Source organism: Taeniopygia guttata, chromosome 21, assembly GCF_048771995.1.
Source record: "Taeniopygia guttata chromosome 21, bTaeGut7.mat, whole genome shotgun sequence".
Taxonomy (NCBI): domain Eukaryota; kingdom Metazoa; phylum Chordata; class Aves; order Passeriformes; family Estrildidae; genus Taeniopygia; species Taeniopygia guttata.
In genome coordinates, this window is record NC_133046.1 from 391,049 (window position 1) to 413,519 (window position 22,471).

At 60.1% G+C, this 22,471-nt stretch overlaps 1 protein-coding gene across 2 annotated transcripts; it reads right to left on the reverse strand.

The window, feature by feature from the left end:
• Positions 1 to 2,971: 2,971 nt before the first annotated feature.
• On the reverse strand, positions 2,972 to 22,194 carry KLHL17 (kelch like family member 17). Of its 2 annotated transcripts, XM_002187618.6 has the most exons (12): positions 21,956 to 22,194; positions 13,645 to 13,898; positions 12,961 to 13,082; positions 12,333 to 12,554; positions 11,293 to 11,409; positions 10,568 to 10,781; positions 9,583 to 9,727; positions 8,907 to 9,074; positions 8,541 to 8,629; positions 7,678 to 7,751; positions 6,761 to 6,942; positions 2,972 to 6,233 (listed from the first exon to the last, which is right to left on the reverse strand). In XM_002187618.6, the coding sequence occupies exons 2-12, from the start codon at positions 13,853 to 13,855 to the stop codon at positions 6,005 to 6,007; spliced, it is 1,773 nt and encodes a 590-aa protein (XP_002187654.2). In that variant the 5' UTR covers positions 13,856 to 13,898; positions 21,956 to 22,194; the 3' UTR covers positions 2,972 to 6,004. The 2 variants fall into 2 exon arrangements, with proteins under 2 accessions (XP_002187654.2, XP_030145454.1); XM_030289594.4 differs by lacking the exon at positions 21,956 to 22,194 and having other exon boundaries at positions 13,691 to 13,812.
• Between the last annotated feature and the right edge of the window lie 277 nt (positions 22,195 to 22,471).

The following is a 22,471-nucleotide window of genomic DNA, read 5'->3' on the forward strand; positions in this document are numbered from 1 at the left end:
TGGTTTTACACTTGCAGAAAGAAAATATTCCCCAAAAAGGGATTGCATGGTCAGGCCACACTCGCCAGGAGGGAGCAGCTGAGAACAGGTGTGCCATAGAATTTATCCTCATTTCTGACCTTTAAAAGCAGCTCCATTATCCCCCTCCCCTTTGTGCCCAGAATCCATTAACCCTTTCTGGCCCAGCACAGCACCAGGACACCCCTCCGGAGGGCCCCCACCACAAATTCCATGATTTTCATGGCAGGAGCTGCTCTCTGCACCGCTGGGAAACAGCACAGCAACAGCCCAGCACCTCCTGGCCGAGATCAGACACTGCAGCAAACAGCCCCAGCTGTGTTTTGTGCAGAAAAGTGTGATTCCTCCTCGGACCCGTGGCTAACACAGTCAGGCTGTGACCACAAACGTGCTGTTCCTCTGGTTTGTTCTAAATAAAACCTCCGGCTCAGAGCAGGGACACAAGTGCTGCTGCTGCTGCAGCTCCTGTTGCTGTCACGGGTCCTGCTGCTCCCTGGGACAGCAGTGACACCAGCAGGGCTGGCAGGGCCAGCTGGCACTGCTGCCTTCAGAGGCTGACCTGGAACAGAGGCTGGGCAGGGCTAAAGGAATAAAGTGGGTTTAAAATAAATAAAGGAAGTTAAAGGCTAGACACAGTTAGAGGAATAAAGTGGGTTTAAAATAAATAAAGGAAGTTAAAGGCTAGACAGAGTTAAAGGAATAAAGTGGGGATTTATTTAAAGGCCTTCACAGGGTACACCTTGGGCAGTACAGGAGCCTGGCCGTGGCTACACCCAGGATGGACTCCAAGTCATGAGTTTTCAGACTTTGATAAGTTTGGGTCCATTTCCATATTGGGGTTCATTGTCCGATTCCAGCTCCAGGTTGTGCAGTCCCATCCTCCCACTTTGCTCTCCTGTTGTTGACACTTTTTGGGCCTGAAGCTGCAGCAGTGTCCTTGGTTCTGGGGCTGGAAAAGGATTGTTCTGTGTGCCTGAGCTGTGAGGAGAACTTGCTGACACTTTATATGAAGCTCAGCAAACCAATGCAGCAGAGAATGTGGAAAATCTGGAAGTTAAAACTTAACGCATTCCACCAGTGGCTGAGGACAGGCCTGCCACCAACGTGAGGGCACAAAGCTCTCCCAGAGCCCACAGTTCTGCTTCCAGGAGAGCCTGAACTGTTGGGAAACAGCCTCTGGACTCCAGGAATGCCTTTAGAGCGTTCAGTTATTTATAGGAGCCGAAGCAGGAGCAGGGGCAGCAGGAAAGGGCACACGAGGGGCTGCAGCCAGGCCAGGCATTCCGGCTCCCCCTCAGGCCTCAGGGCTGGTGCCCCGCAGCTCATGCGGGCCCTGCCCGCGAAATGGCCTCGGTGTGAAATGGCCTCGGTGTGAAATGGCCTCAGCATTGCCCCTTGTGAAATGGCCTCGGTGTGAAATGGCCGTAGTGTGAAATGGCTGAAGTGTGAAGTGGCCTCAGTGTGAAATGTGACTCAGTGCGAAATGGCCTCAGTGTGAAATGGCCTCAGTGTGAAATGGCCGCAGTGTGAAAAGGCCTCAGAATTCCCCCTCGTGAAATGGCCTCAGGTTCCCCTCCCATGAAATGGCCTCAGCGTTCCCCTGCCCTGTGAAATGGCCTCAGTGTTCCCCTCTCTCTGAAATGGCCTCAGTGTTCCCCTCCACGAAATGGCCTCAGCGTTCCCCTCCATGAAATGGCCTCAGGTTCCCCTCCCATGAAATGGCCTCAGCGTTCCCCTCCCTCTGAAATGGCCTCAGCGTTCTCCTCCCGTGAAATGGCCTCAAGTGTTCCCCTCCCATGAAATGTCCTCAGCATTCCCCTGCCCTGTGAAATGGCCTCAGTGTTCTCCTCCTGGGCCAGCAGTTCAGGAAGCACGATGGGGCCTGTGTCCCCAGCCATGGGGCCATCCCTGTGTCCCCAGCCATGGGGCCTGTGTCCCCAGCCATGGGGCCATCTCTGTGTCCCCAGCCATGGGGCCATCCCTGTGTCCCCAGCCATGGGGCCTGTGTCCCCAGCCATGGGGCCATCCCTGTGTCCCCAGCCATGGGGCCATCCCTGTGTCCCCAGCCATGGGGCCATCTCTGTGTCCCCAGCCATGGGGCCACCTCTGTGTCCCCAGCCATGGGGCCGGGCTGAGGGAGCAGCTGGAGGGGGTTCCTGGCCTGGTTCTCGTTCCTGCTGCAGGGTGAGCTGGCAGGGACTCCTGGGGAGGCCAAACTGGGCTGTGATGGTGGAAATCAGCTCTGGAGCCTCTGGGGCTGGGGCTTTTCCCTGAGGTCTCCAGCACGTTCTCTCTGGGATAAAGGGAAGGGTGACACAGTGGGGACACTCCCAGCACAAAATCCCTGCTGGGAATACAAAACCCCCCGCACCCACCCAGGCCCCCAACACCCTCAGCTGAGTCTGGGGTTGGGACTTGGCAAAAAGCTGCTCCTTTTAGCTCAGCTGTGCCACAGCAGAGCCTTCCAAACTGGTTTGGGCCCCTCTGGCCTCCTCTACCAACACCCCCCGCCCCAGCAGGGCCAGTCCCAGCTGGGCTCCAGATGGGAGTTCTGAGCAAACGCCTCAAAGCCTGCACCCAGGCACATGAGATCTCATGGAGTCACATCCCAAGTCACAGGGGATCCACTCGATCAGGGTCCAACACTTGGCCCTGTCCAGACACCCCAAGAACCCCACCCTGTCCCAGGAGCTGTCCAAAAGCTCCTGGAGCTCTGGGACCCCTTCCCTGTGGAGCCTGGGCAGTGCCCAACACCCTCTGGGGAAGAACCTTTCCCTGAGCTCCATCCCAAACCCTCCCCGGACACAACCTGAACCTCCCCTGGCTGCTCAGGCAGATGCGGAGCAGTGCACCCTCTGCCTGGGGATCCCTGCCCTCGCTGGCAAGCAAGGAGCAGCCCCAGGAGCCAGCCAGGGGAGGGAAGGGAGAGTCAAGGATGCATGAGGCAGGATCCGGTATCCAAGAAAATGTCTTTATTGTACACGTTGGCTTCTATTGCTTGTATCCCCTCCCCAGTCCCATGTAGTGCAAAAAATTCAGAGAAACAGAGTTCCACATAAATAAAGTCGGATAAGTTACAGAGAAATCAAAGTGACAACGCTTGCACATGGATCTGGACCAGGTGTGCCCAGCAGGGAGGCCAAGGCAGCCTCTGCCCCCAAATCAGGGCAGGGGCTTCTGCCTGACCCTGCTGGGAAAAACCCCCAGAGCCTGGAGCCCCCTGGCTGGGATGCTCCTCTGCTGGGAATGCAGACAAGGAACATCTTGGGTGAGACACCACAGACTAAAACTGGCAGGGAAGCCACACAGAGTTGTTCTCCTCCCCTCAGACAGGGTTGCTACGCACAGACAGACAGACACAGACACGCGTCCCCTCCGAGCTCTCCTCCTCCTCCTCCTCCTCCTCCTCCTCCTCCTCCTCCTCCTCGGCAGGGGACGTGCAGCACCAGGAGCAATCCCACCCTGGCATCTCCCAGGGCAGGTGCTGACACCTCGTGTCCACACAGTGTGGGTCGGGGGGCTGGGGACCCCCAGAAGATGCTGGGGAATTGTTTTGCCCTTTCCTCCCTCCTCCCTGCGGCACAGGGGAGCAGTGAGCACCTGCATAGTTTGGGCAGCAGAGACAAGAGGCTCCCTCCTCGCCGTGTTCCAGGGATCAGGCTCAGTGGGATATTGCTCAGGACGCAGCCAGGGGGGACAGGAGCCCCTCTGCCCCTGTCCCTGCTCCTCAGGAAGCAGGACAGCACCACACAGGATTTGCAGTGCGGCCGCTGAAGATTCCAACGGAGGCCAAGGGCCGTGGCACCAAAATTCTCCTCAGCTGCTGCATTCCTCACTCCCCTCAGGTTTTGCTCCCTCGTCACTCTGCAGCAGCCCCAGCTGGAGCAGAGGCCCAGCCACTGCCACCTCTCACTCCTCGTTTGAAGCCAGCCCTGTTCCCCCCTGAGGAGCTCCTGCACTGCAGCTCCTGGCTGGGCTCCACTCTGCCTTCATTCCTGACTCCTCCTGAGCCCCTCAGCACCTCGGGTCAAGCCCAGCACCAGCCCCTTCCACCTCTCCGTGGGGCTTTTGGGCTGATCCTCCTGCAAAGGGGACCCTGGAGCCAGGGACACCTTGATGTGAGCCCAGCAGGAGAATGAAATTCCTTTGTTGGTTACAGGAATGGGATGGAAAGGGTTGAGAGCTCACTTGGGTGGAGGCACATGCAGAAAACAGAGCAGATTTCACTGATTTCATCAGTTTTTGAACAAAGCAGATTGCTCTGACCTTCCTGGGGCAGCCCACATGGACCAGGAGACAACTGCAGGGAAACGGGAGAGCTGCTGAGCTGTGGCGGGCTGGGGCAGTGACAAGGGGACAAAAAGAAGATTTAGAGCCTGTTCCAAAAGCCAAAAAGGCCTCCTCAGCCTGAGAAGCTCAGACTGCCCTTGGGGAGAGGCTGGAGGGGGAGCAGCCCTGCTTTCCAGAAGCTGCTGGGAATTCCAGATGTACAGCGTGAGGCACTGTGAGCAGGCTTGTGAAGGATGCCAGTGGGCTTGGGAAACCTGCAGGCACCTGCCCAGGGAAAATCAGACCACCAAGCAAAGGATCTGAAGTTGGGGAGTCCCTGTCTCATTTTAAACTCTTCTTTCACCCCCCATAAAGCAGAAATCTCTTGCTACTTGAAAATTCAGGCCCACAAGTACCACACAAGTGAAATCTGAGCTCTGTGAGTGAGAACTGGGGAGTAGGGGGGAAAAAAAAGGAGAAAGGAATGAGTTCCAAACAGTTGGACCATATTTCCAATGCTACATTTGAACACGATTGAGGTACCAGTGGTTGAGTCGTTCCTCTGTGGTGTGGAGAGCACCTGATCTGTGCCTCAGCTTGCGGCTCACACACACAGCACACCCTGAAAACACCACACCACGGGAGCCCTGGCTCTAGGACAGGCCTTACAGTGCGAACTTATCCAAGCTTTAGTTCATCAAAGTGGTTGCTTAATTGCCAGAGAGTCGCTAATTGGAAACGGTCTCTCCCGTGCTGCTTTTGGCATCTCACACACACACACACCCCACACATCCAGAGAGAACTTCCAGGGCACAGGAATCATCTCCTCAACAAATGAGAAAAGGAACTGCATCCCTTCTGCTGCCTCGAGAGCAGAGGGGATGGGGAATACCAGGGCAGTGTAAAAAAGAAACGGATATGAAATCATATTAGCGTTCAAATAAAAAAAGGCAAATAAAAAAATTAATACCCAAAAAAGTAATGCCAGGCAATCCTTCTCGTTCAGAAGGCTGGACTGTTCTTTTTCCAAGAACTGACTCCTTTCCACAAACCCAGAATCTGCTTTGCAGAGAGGGGAACAGCAAACAGGCCAGGCCATTCCCAGAGAGTCCCAGTCCTGGAGCCCGGGCCAGCGATGGCAGCGATGCCACCAAGGTCCCTGCGGCCACCTGCCTGGCCAGAGCCACGCTCAGCTGGGATCCCAGTGGGTCAGGGGAGCACTGGAGGGGTCAGGACCCTCCCCACCCTGCAGGGCTGTGCCTGGGCTGGGCTTCTTCTCTGGCTGTGGTTAAGGCATCAAAGAGACACCCTCGGAGCGGGGCGGCGGCCCCAGAGTCCGGAGCAGTGCACACAGGCTTGGGCTGAGTTTGGCTGCGGTGACATTCAGAGGAGAGGGGGTGGCACGTGGGCCGTGCCCCCCGGGCCACCGCGGGGCTGGCAGTGCCCGGCTGGAGCACGGCAATCCCAGAAGCAGCAATGGTTCGGGTTCCCCCTTGCCCAGAGGAGCTCTTGGGGGTGCTGGATGAGTCTGGCCGGAGGGAGAGCCCCCTCTGCTCGCCCTCCAGGAGGGGCCGGCCCTGGAAGCACATCTGGTGGCCCTGGTGGCCCCGGAGCGGGCAGGGACCCCAGGAGGGCTGGGCTGGCATTGGTGCTCCCCGCTCAGAGCGAGCGGGTGGCACCGCTGTCCCCCGGGGCCGAGGCACGGCCGGGCTCGGTGTCAAAGGCTCGTGGAGGACACCGAGAGGGTGGGCGAGGAGGGCGGGGGGAAGTTGAGGAGCTCCAGCACGGCCACCCCCACGCTGCTGCGGCGGGTGAACATGCAGGAGGCGGCCACCCACTTGTTGGTGCGCGGGTTGTACTTCTCGATGGAGTTCAGGCTGGAGCTGCCGTCGTTGCCCCCCACGGCGTAAAGCCACCCGTCCATGGCCACCAGGTCGTGGGTGCTCCTGGAAGGGCCGAGCAGAGAGCACAGGGGTGAGGCTGGCAGGCGTGGGGGGAGCTCAGCGCGGCAGGGACCTGCCCAGAGCTCCAGCACCCCACAAACACCCCGTGGAAATGAACTGCTGCGGCACAAACAGGCAGAGAGCAGCACAGAGCCACACAGCTCCCCCTTCACTCTTACACTCTCGTCCAAACCTCTTCAAATACCAAATCCTCTGAGCCCAAAATCCTCGGACTCGTAAGCTTTAATTCCTCCCACCGCCCAGCAGCATCTCCGTGGGCTCAGCCAGCTCAACCCCTGGTTCTTTATGGCCACACAAACTGCTGAGGATAAACCCCTCTGCAGAACATCCCTGCTGTGCCCTCCTGGCACGCCCTCCAATCCCTCTGAGCACAGCAGGAGCATGATGAGCCAGCCACAAACCCTAAAACCCCGTGCTCTGCCTGTGTTTTATGGTTTGCAGGGCACAGCAAGGTGAGATCCCCGCTCCTGCTGCAGCAGCTGAGGCTCCAGAGGGGCACAGCCCCTTACCTGCGGATGTTCATGGGGGCCACGCTCTCCCAGGTGTTGGATTTGGGGTTGTAGCGCTCCACGGAGTTAAGGCAGCTGGTGCCATCGTTGCCACCAGCCACGTAGAGCATGCCCTCGAGCACGGCCACGCCGGCACTGCTCCTCCGGCTCAGCATGTTGGCAATGGGGGTCCAGGTGTTGATCTGGGGACAGGGAACCCATCAGGCCATTTCCCACACACACACCCCTGCCAGGTCAGCTCTGTGGGGTCAGTCCTCCTCTGGCCACGCAGTGCCTGCCATGAAAACCCTTCTGGGGGGACCTCACTTCTTTCCTCCCCGCTGTCCCTCTGTTCTCAGGGGGAATCTCTGCTGCCCGGCTCAGAGAGCACAGCAGCTGGCAGGAGCCACCCCAGGGCACAGAGATCCCCGTGCCAGGCCACCAGTTGTGCCCCAGCTGAATGCCAGCCCAGCCTCGGGGATTGAGCTGTATCTATTTCCGACCTCTGTGAGTGCAGCTGGGGTTTTGCAGCTCATGAAAAGCCTCCAGGAGCTTCTCTTTGATATTTCTGCAGTGACCGACCCTGCTGGAGCAGAGCTGTGTCCCTGGGCACAGCACGTGTCCCCAGCCTGCCCCACTCCCTGCTCAGCACGCTGGTGTGCAGCCAGCAGAGCTCAGCTGGGAGCTGGGCACAGCTCAGGGCACGGGCAGGATCCCTGCTTCCCACAGAACCAGGGGCACCGGGGCCAGGGGGTGTTCTGATAGCCAAAACCTCACAGAGAGCTCTCACAGAGCAGCTTTGGAGCCCTCTGCTCGGGACTGCACCCTGGATTCCATGTCCCTGCTGATCCCCCTGCACCTCACAGCCATGCACGGTGGGTTAAGGCCCTCCTGAGGAGGGGAGAGGCAGCAGAGTCACCCAAATCTCCCACATTTACCTGGGGCTCGTACTTCTCCACCGTTGCCAAGTGCGATGAACTGTCATAGCCCCCGACTGCATAGAGGTTGCCTTCTGCAAAGACAGAGGCACAGGCATGAGATAAAGACACATCCCTGTGCCAGCACAGCCCCCACGGTGTCACAGGTGCCACCCTGGAGGTGCCCACACAGGTCCAGGCTGAGCCTCCCCTGCCCTGGGCAGCTCCTCCCAGCACGTCCAGCCCGGCTCGCTCCCTTTCCAGCAGGAGTGGTGTGAAATATTCATCAGGCAGCTCCTCTGCCCCAGAGAGCTCCTGCTGCTGCTGCTCCTTGACCTCCTCCTTCCACGGCTCTCCTCCAGAGCCCCGCGGTGTTTTCAGCAGAGGAGCAGGAGCAGGGCAATGCCAGGATCGGCGTGGCAGGCTCTGAAGGAGCTGGGGATGGAGGGGAGGGGAGCTCGGAGTCAGCAGTGAGAGCTGAGAGCAGGGCAGGGGACAGGCACAGGGACACCGGGCCAGGTGGGAAGCATCCCCAGGGAGATCCAGCTCCTGCTGGGGTGAGAGTGAGCTTGGGATCATCACTAAAAGGATTGTCCTGCTTCCACAGTGAAGGACTAATCAGGCTGTCCCTTCCTCTCCAGGGACAGGGGATCATCCACAGGCAGCCCCTTCCTCTAAAGTAGAAGGGAACAATTTGTGCATCCCCTCAGGAGCTGCCTCCAGGGTGTGATGAATCCCCAGCTGAGGAGGCTGAGAAGGGCAGAGGCAGGGAGCACACCAGGATGTGGCAGAGGGGGCAGGAACTGGAGCAGAGCAGCCAAAGGAACCCTCAGCAGTGCAGGAGAGCCTGCCCAGGACCCCCCAGCCCCCGTGGCAGCACCCACCTAGCGTGGCCACGCGGACGTAGCGCCTCCGGGTGCTCATGGCAGCGATGGAGGTCCAGGTGCCCGTCAGGGGGTCGTACCTCTCTGCACTGCAGGGACACGGGGACAACAGGTGGGACACTGGGAAAGCCCAGGTCAAAGCTCTTGGATGTGGGGCAGCTCCCAGGGGAGTTGGGGATGGACAGGGGAAATGAAGGAGCTGACACAGGCTGGGTTCTGTTGGGGCAGAGGGCTACAAAGTGGGGTTTTTTCCACTGGAAGGAGGAGCTGGGTTGCAAAACCTCTCCTCAAGGGTCAGGAGCAGGGCTCCCAGCTCCAGGACAGTGCATGCAGGAGCAGGGAGGGCTGGAGCAAGGCAATGCCTACCTGTTGAGGCACGAGGCCCCGTCGTACCCCCCGGCAGCGTAGAGGAGCCCATGGAGGGCTGCCACACCCAGGCAGCTCCTCCTGGTGCCCATGGACACCTCGGGCTGCCAGGAGTTGGTGACAGGGTCGTAGGACTCCACCGTGGCCAGGTCAGAGGTGCCATCGTAGCTGCAGGGACAGAGGGGGAGAAGAGGCTGCTCAGAGAAGCTGTGGCTGCCCCTGGATCCCTGGAAGTGCCCAAACTGGATGGGGCTTGGAGCAAACTGGGATGGTGGAAGATGTGGTGGGTGGGATGAGATGAGCTTTAAGGCTCCAACCCCAACCAGTCTGGCATTCTAAGGGAAACGGGAGCACAATGCCCCAGTTCAGGAGGGGGCATTGCCCGTGGGGAATGCCCGTGGGGCATTTCCTACACACCCCTGCCAGGTCAGTTCTGTGGGGTGAGTCCTGCTCTGGCCACGCACGCCTGCCATGAAAACCCTTCTGAGGGGACCTCCCTTCATTCCTCGCTGCTCTCCCACAGTGGGCAGGAGGAATCTGTGCTGCTGGCTCAGGGAGCACAGCTGGCAGGAGCCATCCCAGGGGCACAGAGACCGCCGTGCGCAGGGAAGGGGCTTTGCCACGGCTGCCCCAGAGATCCGCTGCCCACCCGTGCCGCCCTGCCCGTGCCCCTTACCCGCCCACGGCGTAGAGCTTGTTGCCGATGGCCGCGACGCCCACGCGGGCGCGGCGCGTGGACATGGAGGCCACCATGTGCCAGCGGTCCGTGCGCGTGTCGTAGGCCTCGCAGTCGCCGTGGATGGCGAACAGGCTCCCGCCACCTGCGCGGAGGGGACGGGAAAGGGCTTTAATCCATGGGCAGTCGGGGAGCGGGAGGGAAAGGTGGCTCGGGAGGCCCTGGGAAAGAAAACACCCTGGGAAAGGGCAGGCCTTGTGCTTCCTAGAACTGCACTGCGTAACCAGAATGTGATAAATGATGTAATTGCTAGATGCGATGATTGTTTAGTAATTAAATGTAATTACTGCTTAAGCATAAGAATAACCATGAGAAACTCAGGGGCTTGAGAAAGATCACAAGGAACTCATGCTTGAATAAGGTCAATGTATACAATAGAACAATATAAGTTTAATAACTCATATGTAAGTTATATAATGATAGACTATAAAATACGTTCAGCTCAAAAGCCAGGAGACAGATTTGGATCTGTACCCCTGATTCCCAATAAAAGCACCTACATCATATTATATATTATATATTATATATTTATCATATAATTTATATTATATTATATATATATATAAACTTATATTATATGCAGGTGCTTCAATAAAAGCACACGCATATAATCATAGTATATATGATACATATATTATATTATATTATATTATATTATATTATATTATATTATATTATATTATATTATATTATATTATATTATATTATATTATATTATATTATATTATATTATATTATATTATATTATATTATATTATATTATATATATTATATATATTATATATTTTAAAAAAATATAATTCTATTCTATGCAGGTGCTTCAATACCATAACCCTGTTCCATGACCCTGTGTGTTCCCGGATGCTGCCAAGGGGAGCAAACCCAGCCCAGAGCCCCCGGGACGGGGCAGGGGCGCAGGGCTCACCCACGGCGAAGAGCACGGTGCTGGCCCCCTCGCAGCGCCGCGGCCGCGTGCGGCTGTTGCCCAGCACCCCTCTCTGCTCGGGCATCAGGTGGTACTTGAGCGCCTCGATCAGCAGGTCCTTGCACTCCGAGTGGTGCCGCACCAGCAGCTCCGTGTCCACGTTGCTCATCAGGAAATCCCGGCTCAGCAGCGGCAGCCGCACGCACTTCATCAGCTGGGGGGACAGCAGGGCAGGCCTTGGGCCAGGGGCTGGGGCAGGGCAGGGGGACGGGCTGAGACCAGCCAGAAACTCCACTCAGAGCGGGGCACAGCTTGTCCTGGGGCTGACCCACCCCTGGAAGTGTTCATGGCCAGGTTGGAGCAGCCTGGGCTCCTGGAAGGGGTCCCTGTCCATGGCAGGGGGTGGAGTGAGGTGGGACTGGAAGTGGTAGGACAGGGACCTGCTGCTCCTGCCCTGTCCTGCAGCTTCCTCCAGCCCCGCGCCCACCCAGCACAGGCACTCGGAGATGGTGGGCAGCACCAGCCCCCTTCCCAGCACTCTTAGCCCCTTCCCAGCACGCTCACCTCTTTCCAGCACACTTTCAGCCCCTTCCCAGCACCCTCAGCCCCTTCCCAGCACTCTCAGCCCCTTCCCAGCACTCTCAGCCCCTTCCCAGCACCCTCAGCCCCTTCCCAGCACTCTCAGCCCCTTCCCAGCACCCTCAGCCCCTTCCCAGCACGCTCACCCTGGGCACGTGCTGTCTCCTGCTGTCCACGTCGTGCTTGACCCAGCTGAGCACAGCCCTGTACACCTCCTCCTCCGAGGGCACGTTGAGGCTGTCGCTGGAAATGAGGTCCAGCACCTGCAGGGCAGGGAGGGTAGGGCAGTGCTGCTTGGTGTGGGCTGGCAGGAAAGGAGATGTTCCCAGCTCCCAGCTCCCAGCAGGTGAACAGCCCCGTGGAACAGCAGTGCCAGAGGCAGAGCTCTGCCTCCTGGACGTGCTGGGGGTTCCAAACAGCAACAGGGTGCCCCAAAAGCAGCGGGTGCAGCTTTGTGGAGACATCTCTGAGCACCCTCCCTGGCACTTCCCCCCACTGTGGCTGAGGCTGCTGCAATGCCTGACAATTCTCCCCGATGTCACTGCCAGTGGTGTCAGGGAGATGACTCCACTGGCTTGTGTCCCTTCCATATTTCCTGGGACAGACCCAGCAGGCCTGGCTGCTCCCAGAACTGTCCCTTCACCTGCAGAGCTGCAGCAGGGGAGATGTGGATGCTCCCCTCATTGTCACCTCTCACTGCCCGGGGATGGGTGAGGGGAGGTGTCTGATCCTGCTGATCCTCACAGGTTGGTGATGCAGAGCAAAGACTGAGAATTGCTCCTGTTTGGGGAGAGGAGCCAGGGCCACACTGGCACCACATGATGACCAGCAAGATACATTGGCTGAGCTGATTTGAACTGATTTAAACATCCCATCCACGTGCCCAGGGCAGCCAGGACCCATTCCTGGGGCTGTGCTCCCAGAGGCAGGGCAGTGTGCTCAGAGCCCACTTGGCAAGCACCAGTGACCAAAACGAGCCCCTGTCCTGTTCTCCTGTCCTTATTTCCCGTGGGATTCAGCATGCTGACAGAGCTCTTCCCACAGCCTGAACAGAGTGGGGCCAGAGCCCAGAACCTGGCTACAACCCCCTGCCAAACCCCATCCCCCCAGGGCACATCCTCGGGCTTTTCCCTCATGGACAGAGCTTTGCTGCACCCAGACCTGCACCCTGCCAGCGGGGCCTCACCTGTTTAAGGGGCAGCAGCATGAATTCCTCTGTCTTGGACACCTCCACGAAGTGCTGGAGGACGTACTTGTGGGCAGACTTGAGGAGGTCGCTGCAGGAGTGGGTGTCAGCAAAGCCCCGGATGCCCAGGCAGTTGGAGGGGTCGAGCTGGCTGAGCAGGAACTTGCAGCAAGCGTCCCGCACACCATTGAGCTGAAGCAGGCTGGCAGCAGGAAGAAGGGTCTGGCACAGTGGAAAAGAATGGGGCAAAAGGGAGTTTCCAGGCCAAGGAAAGGATTTTCACCCTCGTCCCACTGCAAGGCACGAGCAGAGCAGGTTTAGTGAGCACCTCCAGGCGCAGAAGCACAGAAAGGACAGAGCACTCCTGGTTTCTGAGGTGAAGAACAGCTGGGAAGGACACCTGAAACACCCCCCGGGGCCAGGAGAGCGGCAGGTGCTCAGGAACAGAGCTGGGACCTGCACAGAGCTCTGAGGAGCCACCTCTGGGAAAGGAAGCAGCTAAACTCCCTGACCACTGCCAAACCCAGCTGCCACCACAGGAACAGCTGGCAGTGCTGAGCAGGAGGAGTCCCCAGGAGTACAGAACAGCTTTGTGGAGAAGGGGGATTTGGGGAAGAACAGCTCCTACCTGCACATTCCCCTCTCCCACCACGATCTCAGCCGTGTAGGCGTACTGCACCAGCTGCTCCAGCGCCTGGGGGTCGATGTCATGCAGCGTCACATGGGTCTGGCGGCTCTCACTCATCTCATCTGGGGCAAAGGACACCAAAAATGAACAAAACCTCCCCAGCAGGGCTGTCTTCCCACAGGAGGATGCGTGGAACGAGCTGCATCCACCTCTGCATCCCAGCCCAGGGAGGTTTTCTGCCCAGCTCTTGGCAAGGAGGAGCTGCAGGAACTGGGGGGTCAGGACAAGAGAAAGGGCACCAGGATCCTGTTCAGGGAGCTGTGGGCAGGGGAATCGGGGAAGGGAGGGAAATGGAGGATTTAACCATGCATGGAGCAAGTGGTTTGTTTTTGGAAGGTTTCCTGCCCAGCTGTAGGGATTTGGGGCCAGGTCTGCAGGATGGGGACAGGATCCTGTGCATGGAGGGACACCAGGATCCTGTGCAAGAGGGGGACGCCAGGATCCTGCACAGGGGCAAAGAGACTCAGGGAAGGCAGTGAAATGAGGAATATTCCTGCTCTTGCTCACAGAAACAACACATGAAAGGGCAGGGCAGCGAGAACAGGGAGGGGGACAGAGCGTGGAAGGGATTTGGAGAGGGGAGAGCTGCCAGCCTGTCCCTGGGGAAGAGAGGACTCTACTTGCTTGTGAACATGGCGTGGAAGTAGGGGCTGCACGAGGCCAGCACCACCTTGTGGGCCTTGATCTCCTTGGTGGCCACGTGCAGGACGATGTCGCAGAGCAGCCCCCGCTGCCGCATGCGGTTCATGCAGACGAAGGCGTCGTGGTAGTGGCGCTTGGAGTTGTGCGAGACGCTGTGCCCGTCGCGGGTCAGGAGCTGCACGCCCCCCTCCATGGCTGCGGCGGGCAGCGAGGGCGGCACTCCCCTCCCAGTGCCTCTGCCGGGGAAACAAAGGGTTAACCTGCTGCCTCACGGGGTGACCTGGAACAGAGGCTGGGGGGGCACAGGAATAACCTGGGGATTTGCTGGAAGGCCTTCAAAGGAGTCACCGTGGGCAGGGCCAGAGCCTGGCTGAGGCTGCACACAACGGGGACCCAAGAGGCACCCAAGAGGGACCCAAGAGAGATCCAAGATGGACCCAGGATGGACCCAGGATGGACCCAAGATGGACCCAAGAGGGACCTAAGAGGGACCCAGAATGGACCCAAAATGGACCCAAGATAGATTCAAGGTGGACCCAAGATGGACCCAAAATGGACCCAAGATGGATCCAAGATGGATCCAAGTCACGAGTTTTCACACTTTTGTAAGTTTGGGTCCATTTCAGTATTGGAGTTCATTGTCCAACTCCAGCTCCAGGTTGTGCAGTCCCATCCTCCCACTTTGCTCTCCTGTTGTTGGCACTTTTTGGGCCTGAAGCTGCAGCAGTGCCCTTGGTTCTGGGCTGGAAAAGGATTGTTCTGTGTGCCTGAGCTGTGAGGAGAACTTGCTGACACTTTATATGAAGCTCAGCGTTACAAACCAATGCAGCACAGAATGTGGAATATCTGAAAGCCAGAGCTTAAGGCATCAGTCCAGGCGTGATCCCTGTGGGAGCCACCACAGCTCAAACACCCTGTGCTGACAGTGACCCTGACAGCTCTGAGCAGGCCCTGCCGGGGAAATGTCATTTGGTTCAAACAAAGAGGGGAAATTCAGGTTCAATATGGGGAAGGAATTCTTCCCCGTGAGGGCAGGGAGGCCCTGGAATGGATTTCCCAGAGAAGCTGCGGCTGCCCCTGGATCCCAGGCCAGGCTGGAGGGAGCTCAGAGCACTCCGGGATAGTGAAAGGTGCCCCTGCCCACGGAACCAGATGATTTTTACAGTCCCTTCCCACCCAAACCATTCTGTGCTTCTAGGAAAACACAACCCGCCTGATGCAGGAACATTGATTCATGCAGAGATTTCCTCCCCCAGCGCTGTTTGCATCCAGGCTGCTCCGAAAGGCCTTTGGCTGCCTCCGTGCCAGAGCTGGGGGGGCGAGCAGGGGCTGAGTGAGCAGCAGGAGGGAGGAGGGGGAGGCAGCAGCAGGGAAAAAACAGCTTGAACCAAAGGCGAGGCTGCCAGCTGCCCCCGCATCCCTGCGGCGAGAGAATCCCCTCGGCCCCCGCTGCTGCACACCTCCACAGCAGCCCAGAAATAGCAGCCAGCATCCTGAGCCTGCTCAGCCGCGGCTGCAGCCGGCTCCTGCCTTTTTAAGGAGCAGTTGTAGCACGTACGGGAGTCTGGGGGAGGACAAAAAGATGAATAAACACGTTTCCTGAGCGGGGAGAAGCCTGCAATGCCCTTTTCTGCTGGCATCACCCGGGGTGCTGCGAGATCCCAGCTCTCCCTGGCAGCAGGGAGGGCTCAGGGGCACACACGGCAGAGGCAGGGCGTGCTGGTGCTTCCAGCAGGGACAGCAGGGTGGCACCGTGCCCTGGGCAGCAGGGAACAGCCCGGCAGTGTGGTCCTGCCCTCCCACACCCCATTTGGGAAGCTGCAGCATCCCCGGGACACCCCATCTCCCAGTTCCCATCTGCTGGCTGAGATGCCCACAGAAAGGAGGGTTTTTGTTAGAACATCCCTCCTGGGCTCCAGAGGGGCAGGGCTGGGCTCCAGAGGTCCTTTCCCAGAGCTGCTTCAGGGCAGGGAGCAGACAGAGCTCCCCCAGCTCTGCCCCATCCCCAGCTGCACACCCAGGGGTTCTCCTGCTCTGTGTCACCCCTGCTGCGCACAGCTGTCCCCAGCAGCACTGCAGTCATGTCCCTGCTCCCCGTCCCTGCGGGGCTGGGATGGGGCACGGAGCTCCCGGAGCTGCGGCAGTGGCGGGGCTCAGAGGGGACAGGCAGGACACAGCAGGGAGAAGGTGGCATTGCTGCTCCTGGGGATCGTGAGCCAGGCTCTGGCACCCTGGGGCAGCACCCAGAGGGCACTGCAGGCTGGGGGTGCTGCTGGAGGCTTTGGGGGGACTTCCAAAGAGTTGGGAGCGCTGGGCCCACTTCCAGCCCTGCCAGGAGTCACTGCGTGGCCCTGGGCGAGTGACAAGAGTGACACTGGCTGTGGGCAGCAGGCAGAGCTCTCCCTGCGGTCCCCAAGGCTGGCACAGGGCTGTGCCACCCTCCCTGAGCTGTGACACCGCCACGGTGCCACCCAGCCTGTGACACGCCCCAGCAGGACATGAGGGAGGTGCCACCAGAGCCACGGGTGTCCCCAAGGCAGGGCACAGTCCTGGCAGCCTGAGCCAGCTGTGCTTGGGGATTTTTTGGCTCCAGGCTCCCTGAGGAGCTGCTCACCCTCCCACCGGCCCCATGGGACAGTGCCACCCTCGTGGCACGGGGCTGGCTGGAGCCCTGCAGTGGGCACAGCCCCCACTGTCCCCTCTTCAGCCCCACTGTCCCCTCCACCCCACAAGAACTGGTTCCCATCAGAGCTCCTCTGCTTTAACGGGCCAGAACAAAAGCAGCGTGGCAAAGGGGTGGCACAGCCGAGTGCTGCTCCCTGTGCCGAGCTCCCACCTCGCCAGCAGCACTAAATATTCCTCATTTCCTTGTGAAACCCCATTCCCAGGAAACGAGGGTCTGTGGATGCAATTAATGGGGAACGCTGCCTGCACCACAGGAGACAGGGCAGCAGTGTCCAGGGCGCAGAGGGGGCAGGAAGCACAAACCCACTTTTGTGGGCAGCAGCAGCAGTGCACGTGTCCCCACGGGCTGGGACGGATGTGCTGCCTGCCTTGGAATGACTCCGAGGTTGTGGCACAAAAAAAAACCCCAAAAAAACCAAAAAAAGGAGGCGTTTGTTTGGCTTCTCTGCGCCAGAGCGTGGCCATGCATAACAGCTCTGTTAATTAATGCAAATGATCCCTGCCCAAAGGGAGGCCTGTTCTCTCGGCACAAAAAACCATATTTTGCTGGGAGTGAAAAGAAGCGTGCTGAGCAATAAACAGGGAACAGAGGATCCTCCAGGGAGAAGTTCCGAGCCTGCCCTTTCCCCAGGAAGGCCCTGCAGAATGGCTTTTTGTTGACAGCCTGGATGGGGATTTGGTGTCTGGCAGGAGCCTGGGAGGCAGCAGGGCCACATCCTGTGCAGCTGCTCAGACAGGGGACAGGGGAGCAGGGGACAGCCCCGTGCCCTCAGGCCTGACACGCAGGCAAGCTTCAATCCGTCCCCTCCGTGTGCCCGTCCCTTTGTGCCACAGCCCTGCCAGAAAACCAGCTGCTGGTGCACAGCCCTGCGGCTCCCACAGCAGCGCTGCCTCTGCAGAGGGCACACAGCCCTCCCTGGCACCCAGCGCCAGCCCAGGCTGTCACAGCAGCACAAACCAGCCTTGCCAGGTGGCACCCTGGGCCAGGCCCCTTCCAGGGCTGCAGCCAGGGCAGCGCCCTCCAAACTGGCACAGCCAAACTCCGGATCCCTGGGAGGGAGAGGATCACAGCGGAGCAGCGTTCTTTTAATCAATAATCAAATGCCAGGGCTGTTTTCACAGCTACAGCACATCAAACTCAGATATCCCAAATGATTCCTACTTCCAGAGGGCCGATTACAAAATAAATTGCATTCCCACCTTCCCCCTCCCTTCCCCACAATAAACAGGAGCAGAGAGGATGGGAACTGCTCAGCTGTGCCTGTCCAGCAGCCAGAGGCAAAGCAGGCACGAAATCCAGGCAGCTGTCCCCAGCAGGACGTGTCACAGCAGTGCCACTGGCACAGAAAATGAACCGCTCGGGGTCCTCTCCCTGCTGCACCAGGGAGCTCCCACGGGCACTGACAGCGGGCAGCAGCTCCAGCTCACATCGGCTTCCTTGTGAGCTCAGCCTGGCACAGCTGAGCCTGGCAGAGCCGAGCCTGGGAGAGCTGAGCCTGGCAGAGCTGGGCCTGGCAGAGCTGAGCCTTGCAGAGCTGGGCCTGGCAGAGCTGAGCCTGGCAGAGCTGGGCCTGGCAGAGCTGAGCCTGGCAGAGCTGAGCCTGGCAGAGCCTGGGAGAGCTGAGCCTGGCAGAGCTGAGCCTGGCAGAGCTGAGCCTGGCAGGGCCTGGCAGAGCTGAGCCTGGCAGAGCCTGGCAGAGCTGAGCCTGGCAGAGCTGAGCCTGGCAGAGCCAAGCCTGGCAGAGCTGAGCCTGGCAGAGCCTGGGAAAGCTGAGCCTGGCAGAATCTGGCAGAGCTGGGCCTGGCAGAGCCTGGCAGAGCCGAGCCTGGCAGAGCTGAGCCCGTCAGGGGCAGAGGCAGGAGCTGCTCCGGCTGCAGGGGATGCTCTGAGCTGCAGATCCTCGGCGCTCCCCACGGCGGAGTTTGGCACCTGTGCAGAGGCCAGGGCTGAGATTTTGGATGCAGAGTGGGACAAGGGAGCTGTCCCCCCTGGAACCCCCAGGCATTGGGGGCTGGCAGTGCCAGGGAAGCTGGGACCCCTCGGTGGGCACAGGAGAACACACAAATGGGGTGAGCAGCAGGACCAGGAGCACAGCCCAGCCCTAAAACCCCCTCCAAACCTCCTCTCCTGCATCCCCTCTGCCCCTGCTGCTCCTGCAGCTCCCTGGGATGGGATCTGCAGCGGGGGAGCCTCAGGGCAGGGCAGGGCAGCGCTGAGTCTGCAGGACCGAGAATCCCCCGCTCGCAGGAGGGCTGGGGCTGTTTTTATTTTTTATTTTTTTTAATGAATTAGGCATAACTGACACGCACTGAATCCTCCTGTCTAGACATCTGCAGAGAAGTGACAAGCTGCCAGGGAGGATGTGGAGCCTCGGCAGGGGGATGGGGAGGACAGGGAAAAGCTGCACTCAGCTGCCAGCCCCAGGCACAGAGACAGCAGCGCTGGCTCCAGGCAGGGAGGGCACCCAGCACCCCGACCTGGGCACAGCCTCTCCGCCCCTCCCTGGGCCCTGGTGCACACTCCAGCCTCTCCTAATTAAGCCCAGCCCCTCGTTATTCCCTGGGGAGTTCTGTTTGGGAGTTCCAAGCCGCTCTCAGTCACCCCAAAAAGTGACAGGAGGGAGCACAAGGCACAGGCTCAATGCCCTGGGGCGTTCTCATATCTCAGAGGGATGAAGGGCATCCTCACCATCCTCATCTCGGTGCCCACAACCTCGTCCTCACCTCCCACAGGCAGCAGCTCTTCCGTCAGACACCTCCAAGCTCAGCTTTTGTCTCCCGTGTTTTGCAGCTCCCAGCAGGACTCGGTGCTCGAGGGATTCCCAGGCATCTGCGCCAATATTTGGGTCATTTTCAAGTAATTGGTGCTGAGGGTCAGGACTGGAGGAGGTTTGGGGCTGCTGAACTCCCGGGTTAGGGAGGAACAAGGAATGGAAATGGATTCCTGCCTTTGGATCCAGCAAAACGTGCAGGCCCAGCTGCACTGGGGCCAGGCTGCAGCTCCTGCAGTCCAGCACAGAGCGCACCAAAAGCTGAGCTGAAGGAGCCTCTGGCTCTGTGAGGAGCTGGAAATGTGGGTCACGTCCTGATTCCCCTTGCCAGAGTCCCCAGCAGCCTCGGCAGAGGCGCCTCTGTCGCATCCTTACGGCACGGGCAGTGCCAGCCCGGCACACGCAGCAGTGCCAGCCCCAGCGCGGGTGCTCTGCCCGTCCTGTGACAGAATCCCTGTCCCCAGCTCCTTCTTCAGACAGCTGAACACGAGGGGAGAGTGCTCAGGCAGCCTGACCTGGCACAGCCACCCTCCAGAGCTGCTCCCTCTCTGCAGCACCCCGGTGCCAGGAGGGGCTGTGTCCTTCCCCTCTCTGCTGTGCCAGCTCTCGTGGCTCCAGGGCACACTGTGCCAACCCAGAGCGGGTCAGTGCTGCCCAGCAGTGCCCCGGTGGCACAGCACAGGGATGAATTTGGGCAGACTCTGCAGCAGACACCACTTGGCTTCTAAAGGGAAGGGTAACTCCATGACATGAGGCAGCAGCAGCAGGGACAGCAGGAAGAAGCACTTGGATCTGCTGGCTGCAAACAGCCAGGGAGATCTTTCCCAGATGGACAGGACACGCAATGGTTCTGCTGTCTCCCCAAAGCAGGAGGTCACCGTGGGCACTGCCTGGCTCAGGGAGGGTTCCAAAGCCTCCTCCAGCCCCTCTCTGCCAACACGGACCAGCCCAGCTCTCTGAACAAGCTCTGAGCTTCTGTGGAGCGGTGGGAAAGTCCTTCCAAGCCAGGAAACAAAAGGATTCCCTCCCAGCTCCTGGCAAGCAGCAGCAGCACAGGCCACAGCCCCAAAGTGAGCTATGAGCAGCATGTGACACCACGGCCTTGAGCTCACTGGCACAGCGGGGCCTGCCAAGGTCCCAGAGCCTGGGAACTGCAGCTGGAGCAGCCCAAATTCCAGTCCTGAGGAGCCACATCCTGCAGGGATGGTTTGCACGGGCCAGGCAGAGCAGATGGAGCCTCCCAGGCCCCCCGAGCCCAGCCTGCCCCGGGCTCTGGAGGGGGCTCCAGCTCCTGAGGGGATCCAGGAGGCTCCAGTGGGACGTGAGCAGGGCTGCTGGAGCTCTGGAGCTGCTGAGCCCGAAATGCAGCAAAGCCAGGACGCGGAGCAGGCTCCCCAGCAGATCTCCAGCCTCAGAGGCCGCCTGCTGTGATCTGCACTCCAGGCTGGCACGGGGGACAGGGGCAGATGGCCGCTGTCTGTGCTGGCAGGACAAAGCCGTGCCAGTGCCACCCCCACGAGCTGCCCTGGCTGGCAGCAGGCACAGGGACCGTCCCAGCTCCCCGAGATGCTCGGGAGCAGCTCCCTTTGGATGGAGCTCCCAAGCCAAGAGAGCAGGTGCCCGTTCCGCCTGCCAGCTCCTGGTGTGCTCGGAATTAGCTGCTCTTTGCTGTGATTCATTAATCACTCAGTGCTCAGGAAGGAAACTCACATCTCTACACCCAACATCTCCCCGAGCCTTACTCACTGCTGTGCTGAATAAAGGATTTCCAGCAGATGTTCACGGCTCGGGAGGGAAACTCGGGGTCAGAGGGAAGGGATTGCAGAGAGGGCTTTGCTGTGGCTGCGGGGATGAAAGCCAAAAGGCTCAGCGAGCCCCAAAACACCGGACCGTAACAAACCAGCACCTCTGGGTGCTAAAGGCACCCAGAAACATCCACGTGTTGCTGAATCACTCCAGAATCACCTCCAGCAATGCAGAGCCCCCCGGAATAACGCTGTGGGACAGCAGGGAGTCACAGGAGAGCACAGAGAGCCACCAGAGCCAGGCCGCTGCTCCTGCGGGCTGGCACAGAGGGACAGCGCGGGGACAGCGCGGGGACAGCCACCTTCTCCCCGCCTGCCGAGGTGCAGGGCTCTGTGCCCGGGGAGGGAGGGCTTGCTCAGCCAGCAGAACCAGCCCAGCTGCCAGCCTGGCCCGAGCTGCGGGACCAGCTCCAGCTCCAGCAGCGATGCCGTGGCTCAAGGAGATCCCTCTGCCCCGACAGCCACTGCAGAGGCCACGAAAAGCTGCGTCCCAGGTCCCCACGAGTTTCCAGCGCTTCTCCCGTGCCCTTCAGCTCGGCCCGAGCCCCAGCGCGGCACCCCCGGCAGGGACACGGCCGGGCCAGCCCCGCTCTGCTCCGTGTCCAGCGGGATCCGCCAGGACTGGGCAGAGGACAGGGATGCTGCCGGCCCCGGGGGCGATGCCGCGGTGCTACAGAGGCTGGGAAGGGCATCGGCTGTTCCAGACCTCCGCAGATATTTGGAAACGGCACCAGTTGTGCCAAACCCTTCGGAAGCGGCGCCGGTGGTACCCCGAAAACAAACTTGCTGTGCGAGGAGGGATGGAGCGGCAGCTCCTCCGGGGGTCCCCCCGTCACCCCCGGTGACCCTTCCGCTGTGCCCCCATCCCGGTTCCCTCGGCTCGCCCTCCTCCCGCGGGTCTGAACGCCCCGGCCCTGCCGGGGAGAGGGACACCGGGAGAGAGGAGGAGGAAGAAGAGGGAGAGGAAGAGGCAGACGGAGAGGAAGAGAAGAGGAGGTGCGGGCGGCAGGGCCGTGCCCCGGCGGTACTCACGGCTCCGGTGCGGCCACGGCCCAAGCCGGGGGATGCTGCGGGTCGCCGCTATCAGCCGCACCGCGCCGGGGATGCGGGGCGGGCCGGGGGCGGGCAGGTGCGGGAGCCGGGGCGGCCCCGCGGCTGCGGCTTCCTCCGTCACCCGGAATAACCCCGCGGCGCGGCCCCGCACGTGTGTCCGGGTCGGACCGAACCGAGCGGCACCGGCCCCGCTGCGGGCCCGGCACCGGCACCGGCACCGGCACCGGGGGCGGGGCCACACGGGAATGGGCGGGGCGATGGGGAGAGGCCCCGCCCCAATGGTGCGCGCCGCACAAAGGGAGGGGCGGGGTCAATGGGGGGCGTGGTCAGCGCGGAGAGGGCGTGGCCTGAGGGGTGTCCCAAAATAATTTGGGCAGGGAAGGAGGTTTGGGGTCATGGAGGCCAGCCTGGGAGCGGGCAGCAGCTTGTCACCACCCAGGGCGCTGAGTGCCGCCTCCAGGGGTGCCCTGGGCACCCCCGGGATGGGCGATCCCA

Bases quoted from the DNA above. Each gene is read 5' to 3' on its own strand.
- KLHL17 (XM_002187618.6), bottom strand. From the start codon at position 13,855: ATGGAGGGGGGCGTGCAGCTCCTGACCCGCGACGGGCACAGCGTCTCG. The intron at 10,782-11,292 runs GTGAGCGTGCTG...CTGTCCCCCCAG, and splicing joins GGAGACAGCACGTGCCCAGG to CTGATGAAGTGCGTGCGGCT. The intron at 9,075-9,582 runs GTAAGGGGCACG...CTGTCCCTGCAG, and splicing joins AAGCTCTACGCCGTGGGCGG to CTACGATGGCACCTCTGACC.